Source organism: Nansenia antarctica (assembly GCF_963989245.1).
Source record: "Nansenia antarctica genome assembly, chromosome: 14".
Taxonomy (NCBI): Eukaryota; Metazoa; Chordata; class Actinopteri; order Argentiniformes; family Microstomatidae; genus Nansenia; species Nansenia antarctica.
In genome coordinates, this window is record NC_137684.1 from 6,737,939 (window position 1) to 6,749,341 (window position 11,403).

General features: G+C 43.1%; 1 protein-coding gene across 1 annotated transcript in view; it reads left to right on the forward strand.

Annotated features, from left to right (window-relative positions):
- Positions 1-1,057: 1,057 nt before the first annotated feature.
- th (tyrosine hydroxylase) overlaps positions 1,058-11,403 on the forward strand; it is a gene marked incomplete at both ends in the record, with an annotated part of 18,469 nt that continues 8,123 nt past the window's right edge. The window contains 6 exons of the mRNA XM_080545305.1: positions 1,058-1,138; positions 1,831-2,040; positions 3,352-3,526; positions 7,101-7,189; positions 7,896-7,963; positions 10,862-10,912. Of these exons, the coding sequence (XP_080401431.1) occupies positions 1,058-1,138; positions 1,831-2,040; positions 3,352-3,526; positions 7,101-7,189; positions 7,896-7,963; positions 10,862-10,912 (674 nt within the window). The remainder of the gene's footprint in view (positions 1,139-1,830; positions 2,041-3,351; positions 3,527-7,100; positions 7,190-7,895; positions 7,964-10,861; positions 10,913-11,403) is intronic.

The following is an 11,403-nucleotide window of genomic DNA, read 5'->3' on the forward strand; positions in this document are numbered from 1 at the left end:
CCCCCCACAAAAGTATGAGAACTTTGTGGGTTGACAATTCCAGATATAGCAGTCTCACCATTTGTATATTGAGACCTAACGTTGCACACATTTCCTACAAATATTTTGATGATGATTGTTTTGATCCAAAACAATTTGTTGATGATTCATTGAAGCAGTTTAAGTTCTGCCAACATCATAATCCAGAATTGAGTAGCACAATGTGGAACATTTTGCAACCTTTGAATGACTGAAATTGTAATTTGTTCATTGGTAGCATTATTTGTAATGCCAGCAATTAGCGTATAGTGCATATGGCTTGACATGAATGACATAATTTCTTATCAATTGAATTCCAGGGTCTGAACTCAGTAGGATCTCAGTGAGAGATTCATACATCCATGTGAAACAGGTCTATATGGTAAACATTGGACAAATTGATTTTAGACATTTCCCTTTCACATCTCCCCTGTAATTATTTGAACAATTACATATTAATTGATATTGATTAATTAGTTGAACATAGAAAGGCTGACAGAAACCACATTGATCAAAACGCAGATTGTCCCTATCACAGGCCTGCCAAAGCGACAATTTCCATATGTGTTTATTGGAAATCAATAAACATGTTTTCCCATGATAATTCGGTTCATCAGGGTACAAAAACGAAACCGCACTAAAGTAGCTTTTTATAATGCCACTTGCTCTCTTAAAAATAATTAAGTAAAACCGGACTATGTGTTTCTGATGCTGTGCGTTGGTTGATAAGGAGAACAGGGGGCCTGACGTCAGGGAGAACAAACAAATGACCCTCCATAAATAAGAGAGAACAGAGGGCGTCTGCGTGAGAACAGGCGTGAGAACAGCTCCGCGCGCACAGCAAAGACAACGCAGTCAAGGGAACGGCATTACAATTAAGACGCACAACCTTACTCTCTCTCTCTCTCTCTCTCTCTCTCTCTCTCTCTCTCTCTCTCTCTCTCTCTCTCTCTCTCCACACACACACACACACACACACACACTGTGTGTACATGCAGTCCATGCATGCAAACGCAGTCACACAAACAGGAATTGAAACATGCCTACAAGCAGCTCCTCGTCGTCCACTAAGAGTATCCGCAGGGCCGCTTCCGAGTTGGAGAGATCTGATTCTGTCACGGTAAGAACCAAACTCATTACCCTTCAATAATCCAGTTCGTCTCTGGTGGTTCGGAGACGCTAGCATCAGATTCTGTTATGATTTCGTTATAAGGATTTGTTTTTTAAAAGAAAAACGAAAAGCTCCACTAATGAGCGTGGAGAGCTCGGTGTCATTGGTGATGACACCATTACGCACGAGCTGTGCGCACTTTGTAGGCAACGATAAGACACCTTGCAGGACGAGAAATGCTAAAACACAAACTAAAAACAAACAGCTTGATGCGGCAGAAGCTCTAGTTCCAAAAGCACTAAGACTGCGCTATGCGACAGGTTTACATAGACTGCGCTATGCGACAGGTTTACATAGACTGCGCTATGCGACAGGTTTACATAGACTGCGCTATATCGTATGCGCTTTTGGAGATGTGAAGCGCTCCCGTCGAATGTCCACCAGGTAAGTGGGTTCTGTGTCAGTGGCGGTAGAGATTAAAAATGTGTTTGCTCTCCCTTTCTTTCTCTCTCTCTCTCTCTCTTCCTTTCTCTCTCTCTATCTCTCTCTTTCTTTCTCTCTCTCTCTCTCTCTGTCTCTCTCTCTGTGTCTCTCTCTCTCTCTCTCTCTCTCTCTCTCTCTCTCTCTCTCTCTCTCTCTCTCTCTCTCTCTCTCTCTCTCTCTCTCTCTCTCTCTCTCTCTCTCTTCTCTTCTCGGTGCAGTCTCCCAGGTTCCTTGGTCGGCGCCAGAGTTTGATCGAGGATGCGAGGAAGGAGAGGGAAGCGGCCACCGCAGCAGCCCAGGCAGAGGCAGCAGAAGTGACAGAACAGATCGTGTTTGAGGAAGAGGATGGAAAAGCGCTCCTAAATATCTTCTTCACTTTGAGGAACTCCAAATCCCCAGCACTGTCGCGCTCTCTCAAGGTTTTTGAGGTCAGCAGACGGATTTATCCGATGGCTTTAAAGAGAGGCGTTGCACTGCAGTACATGCTACAATAGGGTTTGATATATGATTTCACAATTCACTAATAATTGTTACAGTAGCCTACTACAAAAGTCGCAAACAATGGTTTCAAACTAGACCATTTAACGAAATGAAGAAACCCTCGAAAGTGAAGATTTTGCCATGCAGACATTTGTAGATTTTGTATAGACGAAGGACAACATTAAACAATTACTAAATTGGAAATTTAAATTTAAATTGGAAATTGGAAATAGGTTTCAGTAAGTGCGTTCAGCTTTTATGCACCAATCATCTACTCCCCTCGTTTTCACAAAGCTGATTTTACAGGCGACAAGGCGACATTTAATATCTTAATGTAATTAGTTTCAGGGGAGGCAACTCCTCTAATTCAATAATCTGCTAATTACGTAGAATAGTGTGAGGGAAGCATTTTCGGAGGAGAAAAACGATCATATGGAGTATGCGTTATCCAAAGTAGAAAGTGCAGTGAAATTAACGGCATTGTTCTTATTACGGATTGTTATTAAACCTATTTCGTTTTCAGGGGGATTAATCATTGATCATGATAATACATTTTACACTTACTTCTGGAGAAAATATGCTGCATGATATTATGTTATTTGTGATGTAGTATATAGCATGGTATGTGGCTTTTTCAGAAAATATTTAATGAGAGTATATTAGGATTACAATTTTAATTGACTATTTATCCATTCATCTGTCTTGATAAGTAATGATTTCATGTTATGCCTGATGCTGCTGTTTTAAGATTACATCTCAACAGACAAAAATAAAAGAATAAATAGAGTAGTACAGTAGTACTTTATTAATTTCCAAGGGGAAATACATTTTCAGGTTAAATAAAGGTTTAAGAAATACGCTTGTGTATAGCCTAAAGCAGACTCCATCCATCCACCCATCTATCCATCTCTCCATCCCACTCCTTCCATCCCACCCATTTAAACCCACTCATCCCTTTTTTCCCTCCCTCCTTCCACCGCACTCCTTCCCTCCCTCCCACTATCCATCCATCCATCCATCTACCAGGCGAGGCTGATGGAGGTAGAAATCGGAGGACAGACTCAATCTAATGCAGAATGAGGAATGGTATCAAACACTTGTTATGTGTTATGCACAACTTTGACACCGTTCCTCATTCTGTTCCATGCATCACAATGAGCCTGTCCTCTGATTGATTTCTACCTCCGCCAGCCTCCCCTGCTCCATCTGCTGAACAGTGAGAGGCTCACAGACCTCCATGCTCTGCTGTGTTGTTGCAGACGTTCGAGGCTAACATCCTCCACCTGGAGACGCGCTCGGGCAGGAAGCCCCAGGACAGCCTGGAGGGCCTGGAGTACTTTGTCCGCTGTGAGGTGCACCTCTCGGACGTCAGCACCCTCATCAGCTCCATCAAGAGGGTCGCGGAGGACGTCAAAACCACCAAAGAGGTCAAATGTAAGCTGCTTTTCTCTCTCACTACACTCTGGTGCTTAGTTGATCCTGTGTAGTTTTTTTTCTGTCTTTTGTAGTGAAGTGTTTTGGTCCAGCAACCAATCAAAACTCAGACTTTTATTTTGAAACATGGAACTACGTTACAACGTTGTTGAGAATCACAACACAAACTCGCTAGTCAAGCCAAAATACTGCAACACAATGGATTCAGTGAGTAATCCCCACTGCTACCTAATTAACTAGAACACTACTTTACATTGTTAGCAGGCTCGCAAAACAAGGTGTGTTAGTTGATTAGCGAGTTCACATTTTTCAAAAGAAAAGTCAGAACATTACATTGGACATGCGGACCAAAACACTAGAACGCGTCACAAATGTGGTGAATTTACTCTCTTCACTAGTAGAGTGGTCCTCTGTGGCTCAGTTGATAGAGCATGGCGCTAACAATGCTTAGGGTGTGGGTTTGATTCCTGCTGGGACCATATATATAGACAAATGTATGCACTCACTGCAATGTAAATCACTTTTGGATAAGCGTAAGCTAAATGCCATATCTTATTATATGTGACAGTGACAGTATCTTATCCTCGCTCTCACTGAAACCTGGATCACACCAGAAAACACAGGTACACCAGCAGCCCTCTCTGACGCCTACTCCTTTTCTCATTCCCATAGGTCGAGGGGGAGGCACAGGACTCCTCATCTCGCCCAAGTGGTCACATACTGTCCTTCCCCTGGCACACCTGTCTATATCCTCCTTTGAATTTCATGCTGGTTTTGTCTCCTCCCCGGTCAAACTCCACATTGTTGTCATCTATCGCCCCCCAGGCCAGCTCGGTGACTTCCTAGGCGAGATCGATGGCCTTCTCAGCTCCTTCCCTGATGATGGCACTCCGCTCGTACTACTAGGTGACATCAATTTCCAATCAGAGAAGCTTCTCTCATCCGGAGTACTTGACCTTCTCCTCTCCTTCGGCCTTACCCTGTCCCCCTCTCCTCCGAATCATAAGGCAGGCAATCAGCTCGACCTTGTCTTCACCAGATCTTCCCACACTTCCAACCTTACTGTTACCCCTCTTCCAGTTTCTGATCACCACTTTATATCCTTCTCCCTTCCCCTCAAACCTTGAAGCCAGCTCGATCCTCTTCTCGAGCTCCCTGGCTCTCTGAAACGCTACATGCTTGTAGACTAGAGCTCAGAGCAGCTGAGAGGAAATGGAGAAAAACTGGCCTTTCTGATGACCTTAACCTTTATCACTCTCTCCTCTCCAACTACCCTCCTCGGCATCAGCTGCTAAAGCATCCTACTATCATTCCAAAATACATTCTTCTGCCTCTAATCCTCGACAACTGTTCTCCACTTTCTCTTCACTCCTTAATCCACCTCCTCCCCCTCCTCCTTCCTCCCTGTCCGCCGATGACTTTGTCACCTACTTTGAAAAAAAGGTGGACGACATCAGCAGCACCTTTTCCCCCCCACCTCTTCCTCCTCCTACTAACGATGCTAACACCCCTTCCAAACTCTCTCCTCGACACTTGGTCTCTGGCGTCATCTTTTTCCCCCCTCTCCCCCGATGAGATTCTCACACTTGTCACATCAAAGCGGGCAACCACTTGCCCTCTTGATCCCATCCCCTCCCCTCTTCTCCAATCCATTTCCGCCGACATCCTTCCTTACCTTACCACCCTAATCAACTCCTCCCTATCCACAGGATCTGTCCCAGCGGCCTTCAAAATAGCCAGAGTCAAGCCTCTCCTTAAGAAACCTACCCTTGACCCTTCATCTGTCCACAATTACAGACCTGTATCCCTTCTCTCCTTCCCTTCCAAAACCCTTGAGCGCGCGGCATCTAAACAACTGACTGACTATCTCCGGAAGATGGATCACTTAGACCCCCACCAATCCGGCTTCAAGGCTGGGCACTCCACTGAGACTGCGCTCCTTGCTGTCACGGAAGCCCTCCACCCTGCTCAAGCTTCCTCCCTCTCCTCTGTTCTCATCCTCCTTGACCTGTCTGCTGCCTTCGACACAGTCAATCACCAGATCCTTCTCTCCATCCTCTCTGAACTGGGCATCTCTGGCACCGCACACTCCTGGTTTTCTTCCTACCTGGCAGGCCGTTCCTACCAGGTGACCTGGAGAGAATCGCTGTCTTCTACACGAACCCTCTCCACTGGGGTACCCCAGGGTTCTGTCCTAGGGCCCCAACTTTTCTCTCTCTACACCAAGTCTCTTGGCTCGGTAATCTCTTCACATGGCCTCTCCTACCACAGCTACGCAGACGACACTCAACTCTTCCTGTCCTTCCCCCCGTCTGATGTACACGTGGCAACCCGTATCTCTGCATGTCTCGCTGACATTTCAACATGGATGGCTGACCACCATCTCAAGCTCAATCTTAACAAGACCGAGCTCCTCTTCATCCCCGGGAAAGCCTGCCCTCTCCAAGACTTCTCTATCACAGTGGAGAGCTCTACTGTAACCCCCTCCCTGACAGCGAAGAACCTTGGTGTGATCCTGGATAACCGACTATCCTGTGCGGAGAACATTGCAGCAACGGCTCGCTCCTGCAGATTCTTCCTCTATAACATCAGAAGGATACGACCATTCCTTACCAGAGAGGCAGCGCAACTCTTGACCCAGGCACTGGTCATCTCCCGTCTGGATTACTGCAACGTACTCCTGGCCGGTCTCCCCGCCTCCGCCATTAGACCTCTGCAGCTCATCCAGAACGCTGCTGCACGTCTGGTATTCAACCTCCCCAAATACTCTCATGTCACCGCTCTCCTTCGCACCGATAGCAGCTCGCATCAGATCCAAGACCCTGGTGCTTGCATATCAGGCAGCTAAAGGGACAGCCCCTGCCTACCTGAAGGAAATGGTAACCCCCCAAACTCCAGCCCGCTCACTCCGCTCCTCCACCTCGGCTGACCGACTGGCCCCACCACCTCTGCACAGCAGTCGTGTTGCCCGATCACGTCTCTTCACAACTCTGGCTCCCCGCTGGTGGAATGAGCTCCCCACGGCTGTCAGAACGGCAGAGTCACTACCCATCTTCCGTCGTAGACTGAAGACCCACCTCTTCAGGTTACACCTTAACTGCTCCTCCTCCACATCTTCTGCCCTCAGCACTACGTCTCCTAAAGACGTCCGCTTTCCCCTCTACTGTGTCCCTAAGAACTTCTATCGCCCCCCTTGTACTGTTTCTCTGTTCCTCCAGTATTAAAAAAAAAGAAAAAAAAGAAAACGTTTTAGAAGAAGATGGTAGAAGAAGGTTTCTCCTTCTATCAATGGCCCCGGGCCTGAGCTAGATTACTCTTCCTGCCACGAATGGTGGACTGATGATTCACATGCTTGGTACTCAAATGTATTGATTGTAAGTCGCTTTGGAATAAGGCGTCTGCTAAATGCCAAAAATGTAAAAATGTAAATGTAATTTTCAACAACATTGAAATTGAAACATTTTCTGAATAAAAGTCTGAACAGTTGAATCGGTGGGTCCTGCTTTCACCAGCTGCTGTATTCGAGGAGGCACCTAATTTTCACTCTTTCTTTTCTTTTGTCTCCTGCCTTTAGTTCACTGGTTCCCTAAGAAGATCTCAGAGCTGGACAGGTGTCATCACCTCGTCACAAAGTACGATCCAGATTTAGACCAGGATCACCCAGTGAGTAAAGGCTTTTTCTCTGTATAAGAATACATTAATTACACTGTGATTACATTGTCATTACACACACAACTAGTAATCCAGGTTCTACTCATGTTTGACATGGAGACTAGTGACCCTTTCTCTGTGATGGCCTCTAGTCCTTGGTCTGGTAGATAGTCTTAGTTGAGTGGATGTTTGTGATGTACAGTTGTTCCACTTGCATTTGGGGCTGGTTTCACAGACAGCGCTTAAATTAGACTTTCAATGTAAAATCTTTAGTCTACGATTAGGCTTAAGCCTTGTCTGTGAAACTGGCCCTTAATATATTTGTCAGTCACTCTGGATAAGATGTGTGTGTTAAGTGATTCTAAATGTAAACATTACAATTGACCTGTGTCTGCGTGAAAATACATTCATTGCACTTCTATTACATTGTAATTACACATCATTACCTATCTTCCGCCGTAGATTGAAGATCATCCCCACTACCCCTCTGTACAATTTCTCTACTATAAAAAAGAAAAGAAAACATTTAAATTAAAGTAATTTTTCCTCCTTCTAGCATTGTAACTGCCAATGGCCCCTGGCCCTAGCATGGATTAGTTTTTTTTCTTATGATGACTGATGGATAGATGATTCCCTTACTTACACAAATGTGTTGCCAAGAACGTAAATGTAAATGTGATGTAACCTGACTCATGTCTGACACGGGTCTTTTGACCAGGGCTTCACAGATCCGGTCTACAGAGAAAGAAGGAAGATGATTGGAGACATTGCCTTCAGATACAAACAGTAAGAAACCACAATACACTGCAAAAAGCAAATCTACGCCGAAATATCTTAAATCAAGGCATTATATGCTTGTTTGTTGTCTGACTGTACTAGTTTTAAGATATACAGTATTTGACTTGTTTTAAGATAATCTTGGCAAGTGAAATCTTCCTGTTCTGTTGGCAGATAATCTTGCTTATTTTAAGTAATATTCCCCAATTGTATTGATTTTCTCTTGTTTTTGAGAGCTGCCTTTTTTCAGTGTACTCTTTCAGTGAACTCTGGGGTTGTTTCACAGACACACATTAAGCCTAAATCAGATTTTGAATAGATCATATTTACAGCTTAATCTGTGTCCGGGAAACCAGCCCTATACATTTCAACAGGATGATAATGCATCTGGCAAGGCAAGGCAAGTTTATTTGTAGAGCACATTTCATACAACAGGGGCAATTCAAAGTGCTTTAACATATAGCATTAAATGACATACAGAAAAAGAAGGATAGTAATAAAACATTTTTAAAAAAATCATAGAAATAAAAATGGCAAGAATAGATACATATATAGATACATATAGAAAATAAATAGATAAACATTTAACAACATAATAAGACAATTAATAAAAAGATATAGATACAAGTGTAGTTACTGCAACTGTATTCAAGCGCTATGTTACTAACTACAGCTACTACTACTTTGTTACTAACTACTACTACTATGTTACTAACTACTACTACTACTACTACTACTACTACTACTACAACTACTACTGCTACTGCTACTACTACTATGTTACTAACTACTACTACTATGTTACTAACTACTACTATGTTACTAACTACTACTACTATGTTACTAACTACAACTACTACTACTACTACTACTACTACTACAACTACTACTACTACTACTACTACCACCACTACTACTACTACTACTACTATTACTACTACTACTACCACTACTACTACTACTACTACTACTACTACTACTACTACCACCACTACTACTACTACCACCACTACTACTACTACTACTACTACTATGTTACTAACTACAACTACTACTACTACAACTACTACTACAACTACTACTACTACTACTACTACTACTACCACCACTACTACTACTACTACTACTACCACCACTACTACTACTACTACTACTACTACTACTACTACTACTACTACTACCACCACTACTACTACTACTACTACCACCACTACTACTACTACCACCACTACTACTACTACTACTACTATGTTACTAACTACAACTACTACTACTACTACTACTACAACTACTACTACTACTACTACTACCACTACTACTACTACTACAACTACTACTACTACAACTACTACTGCTACTACTACTATGTTACTAACTACTACTACTACTACTACTATGTTACTAACTACTACTACTATGTTACTAACTACTACTACTATGTTACTAACTACAACTACTACTACTACTAATACTACTACTGCTGCTACTGCTACTGCTACTACTACTACTATGTTACGAACTACAACTACTACTACTACTACTATGTTACGAACTACAACTACTACTATGTTACGAACTACAACTACTACTATGTTACTAACTACTACTACTACAACTACTACTATGTTACTAACTACTACTACTACTACTACTACTACTATGTTACTAACTACTACTACTACTACTATGTTACTAACTACAACTACTACTACTTTGTTACTAACTACTACTATGTTACTAACTACTACTGCTATGTTACTAACGCTATTCCTAACCAGTCACTCCAGAAAAACTTGGAGTTTTTTCCTTGATTATGCGGGCAAAAAACCTTGATTATGCGGGCAGAAATCCTTGATTATGCAATGGAATATGCAATCATTTTTGTGATTTTATGCGATGAAAATGCAGGAATTTGCAAATATTGCTAAAAGCTGCAAAAAAAATATTTAGTTTTCTTAACGTAATAAACATGGTTCATAATACATTCAGTGTCTGTTTTTGCTGAGACAGACTGGTGTTTACAGTCCAAATATTACTTTGATTATTACCAGTGGAAAGTGGGAAGGCTTTGACACTTTGAATGGACTCGATAGCATTTACCGCAGGCTGAGCCGTACAGAGATTGCCGCCGTGCTACGATGCAAACTTGGTATCACTTCCCGGGGTGCTATCGTCACCAAACTGCACCAAACTGACCGTATGACAATGGCAGAGATAGCTAAGTTTGGATATCTCGATCCGTTTCTATCTGTTTCTCCTATCGAGATCGACTGAGCCAGAAGTAACGTGACATGACGTCAAGTTAACATGCAATATTAACTTAATTGCCATTTCTTGCATTATGTGACCTTGCATAATCATGCGCCATTTAGCTGAATTATGTGATCGCAGAATTGCGTTTTTCTGTTTTGCTGTTCCTAAAGCTGTTCCTAACACTGTTCCTACTAAGGCTGTTCTTAACACTGTTCCTACTAAGGCTGTTCTTAACATTGTTCCTAATGCTGTCCTAACACAGTTCCTAACACTGTTCCTACTAACACTGTTCCTACTAACACTGTTCCTACTAACACTGTTACTACTAACACTGTTACTACTAAGAATGTTCCTACTAACACTGTTACTACTAAGAATGTTCCTACTAACACTGTTACTACTAAGGCTGTTACTACTAACACTGTTACTACTAACACTGTTACTACTAAGGCTGTTCCTACTAAGGCTGTTCTTAAGGCTGTTCCTACTAACACTGTTCCTACTAAGGCTGTTCCTACTAAGGCTGTTCGTAACACTGTTCCTACTAAGGCTGTTCTTAACGTTGTTCCTAACGCTGTTACTAACACTGTTCCTAACACTGTTCCTACTAATACTGTTCCTAACACTGTTCCTCTCTCATGTCTTGTGTCTCAGCGGGGCGCCCATCCCCCGAGTAGAGTACACAGAGGCAGAGATCAGCACATGGTAGGTTGGACGGCACCAGGGGAGGGTGGGAGAGGTAGACATCGGAGGACGGGCTCATTGTAATGCATGGAATGGAATGAGGAATGGTATTGACCTCATTCCATCCAAATGGTATATGGACTGCACTTATATAGCGTCTTTATCCAAAGCGCTTTACAACGGCCTCTCATTCACCCATTCACACACACATTCACACACCAACGGCGGCAAGCTACCATGCAAGGCTCCGGCCCGCTCACTGGGAGCAATTTGGGGTTCAGTGTCTTGCCCAAGGACACTTCGACATGTGGCCAGCCGGGGCTTGAACCGCCGATCTGCCAACCTTGCGATCATTGGATGGTGGCTCTACCTCCTCCGCCTCCCATGCATTACAATGAGCCTGTCCTCTGATTTCTAACTGCATATCTAAATGTACTAAATGTATATCTGTAAGGGTAAACTTTTCTGTATTGTAAAGTTTATCTTCTGACAAAATAATGTAAATATCAAAC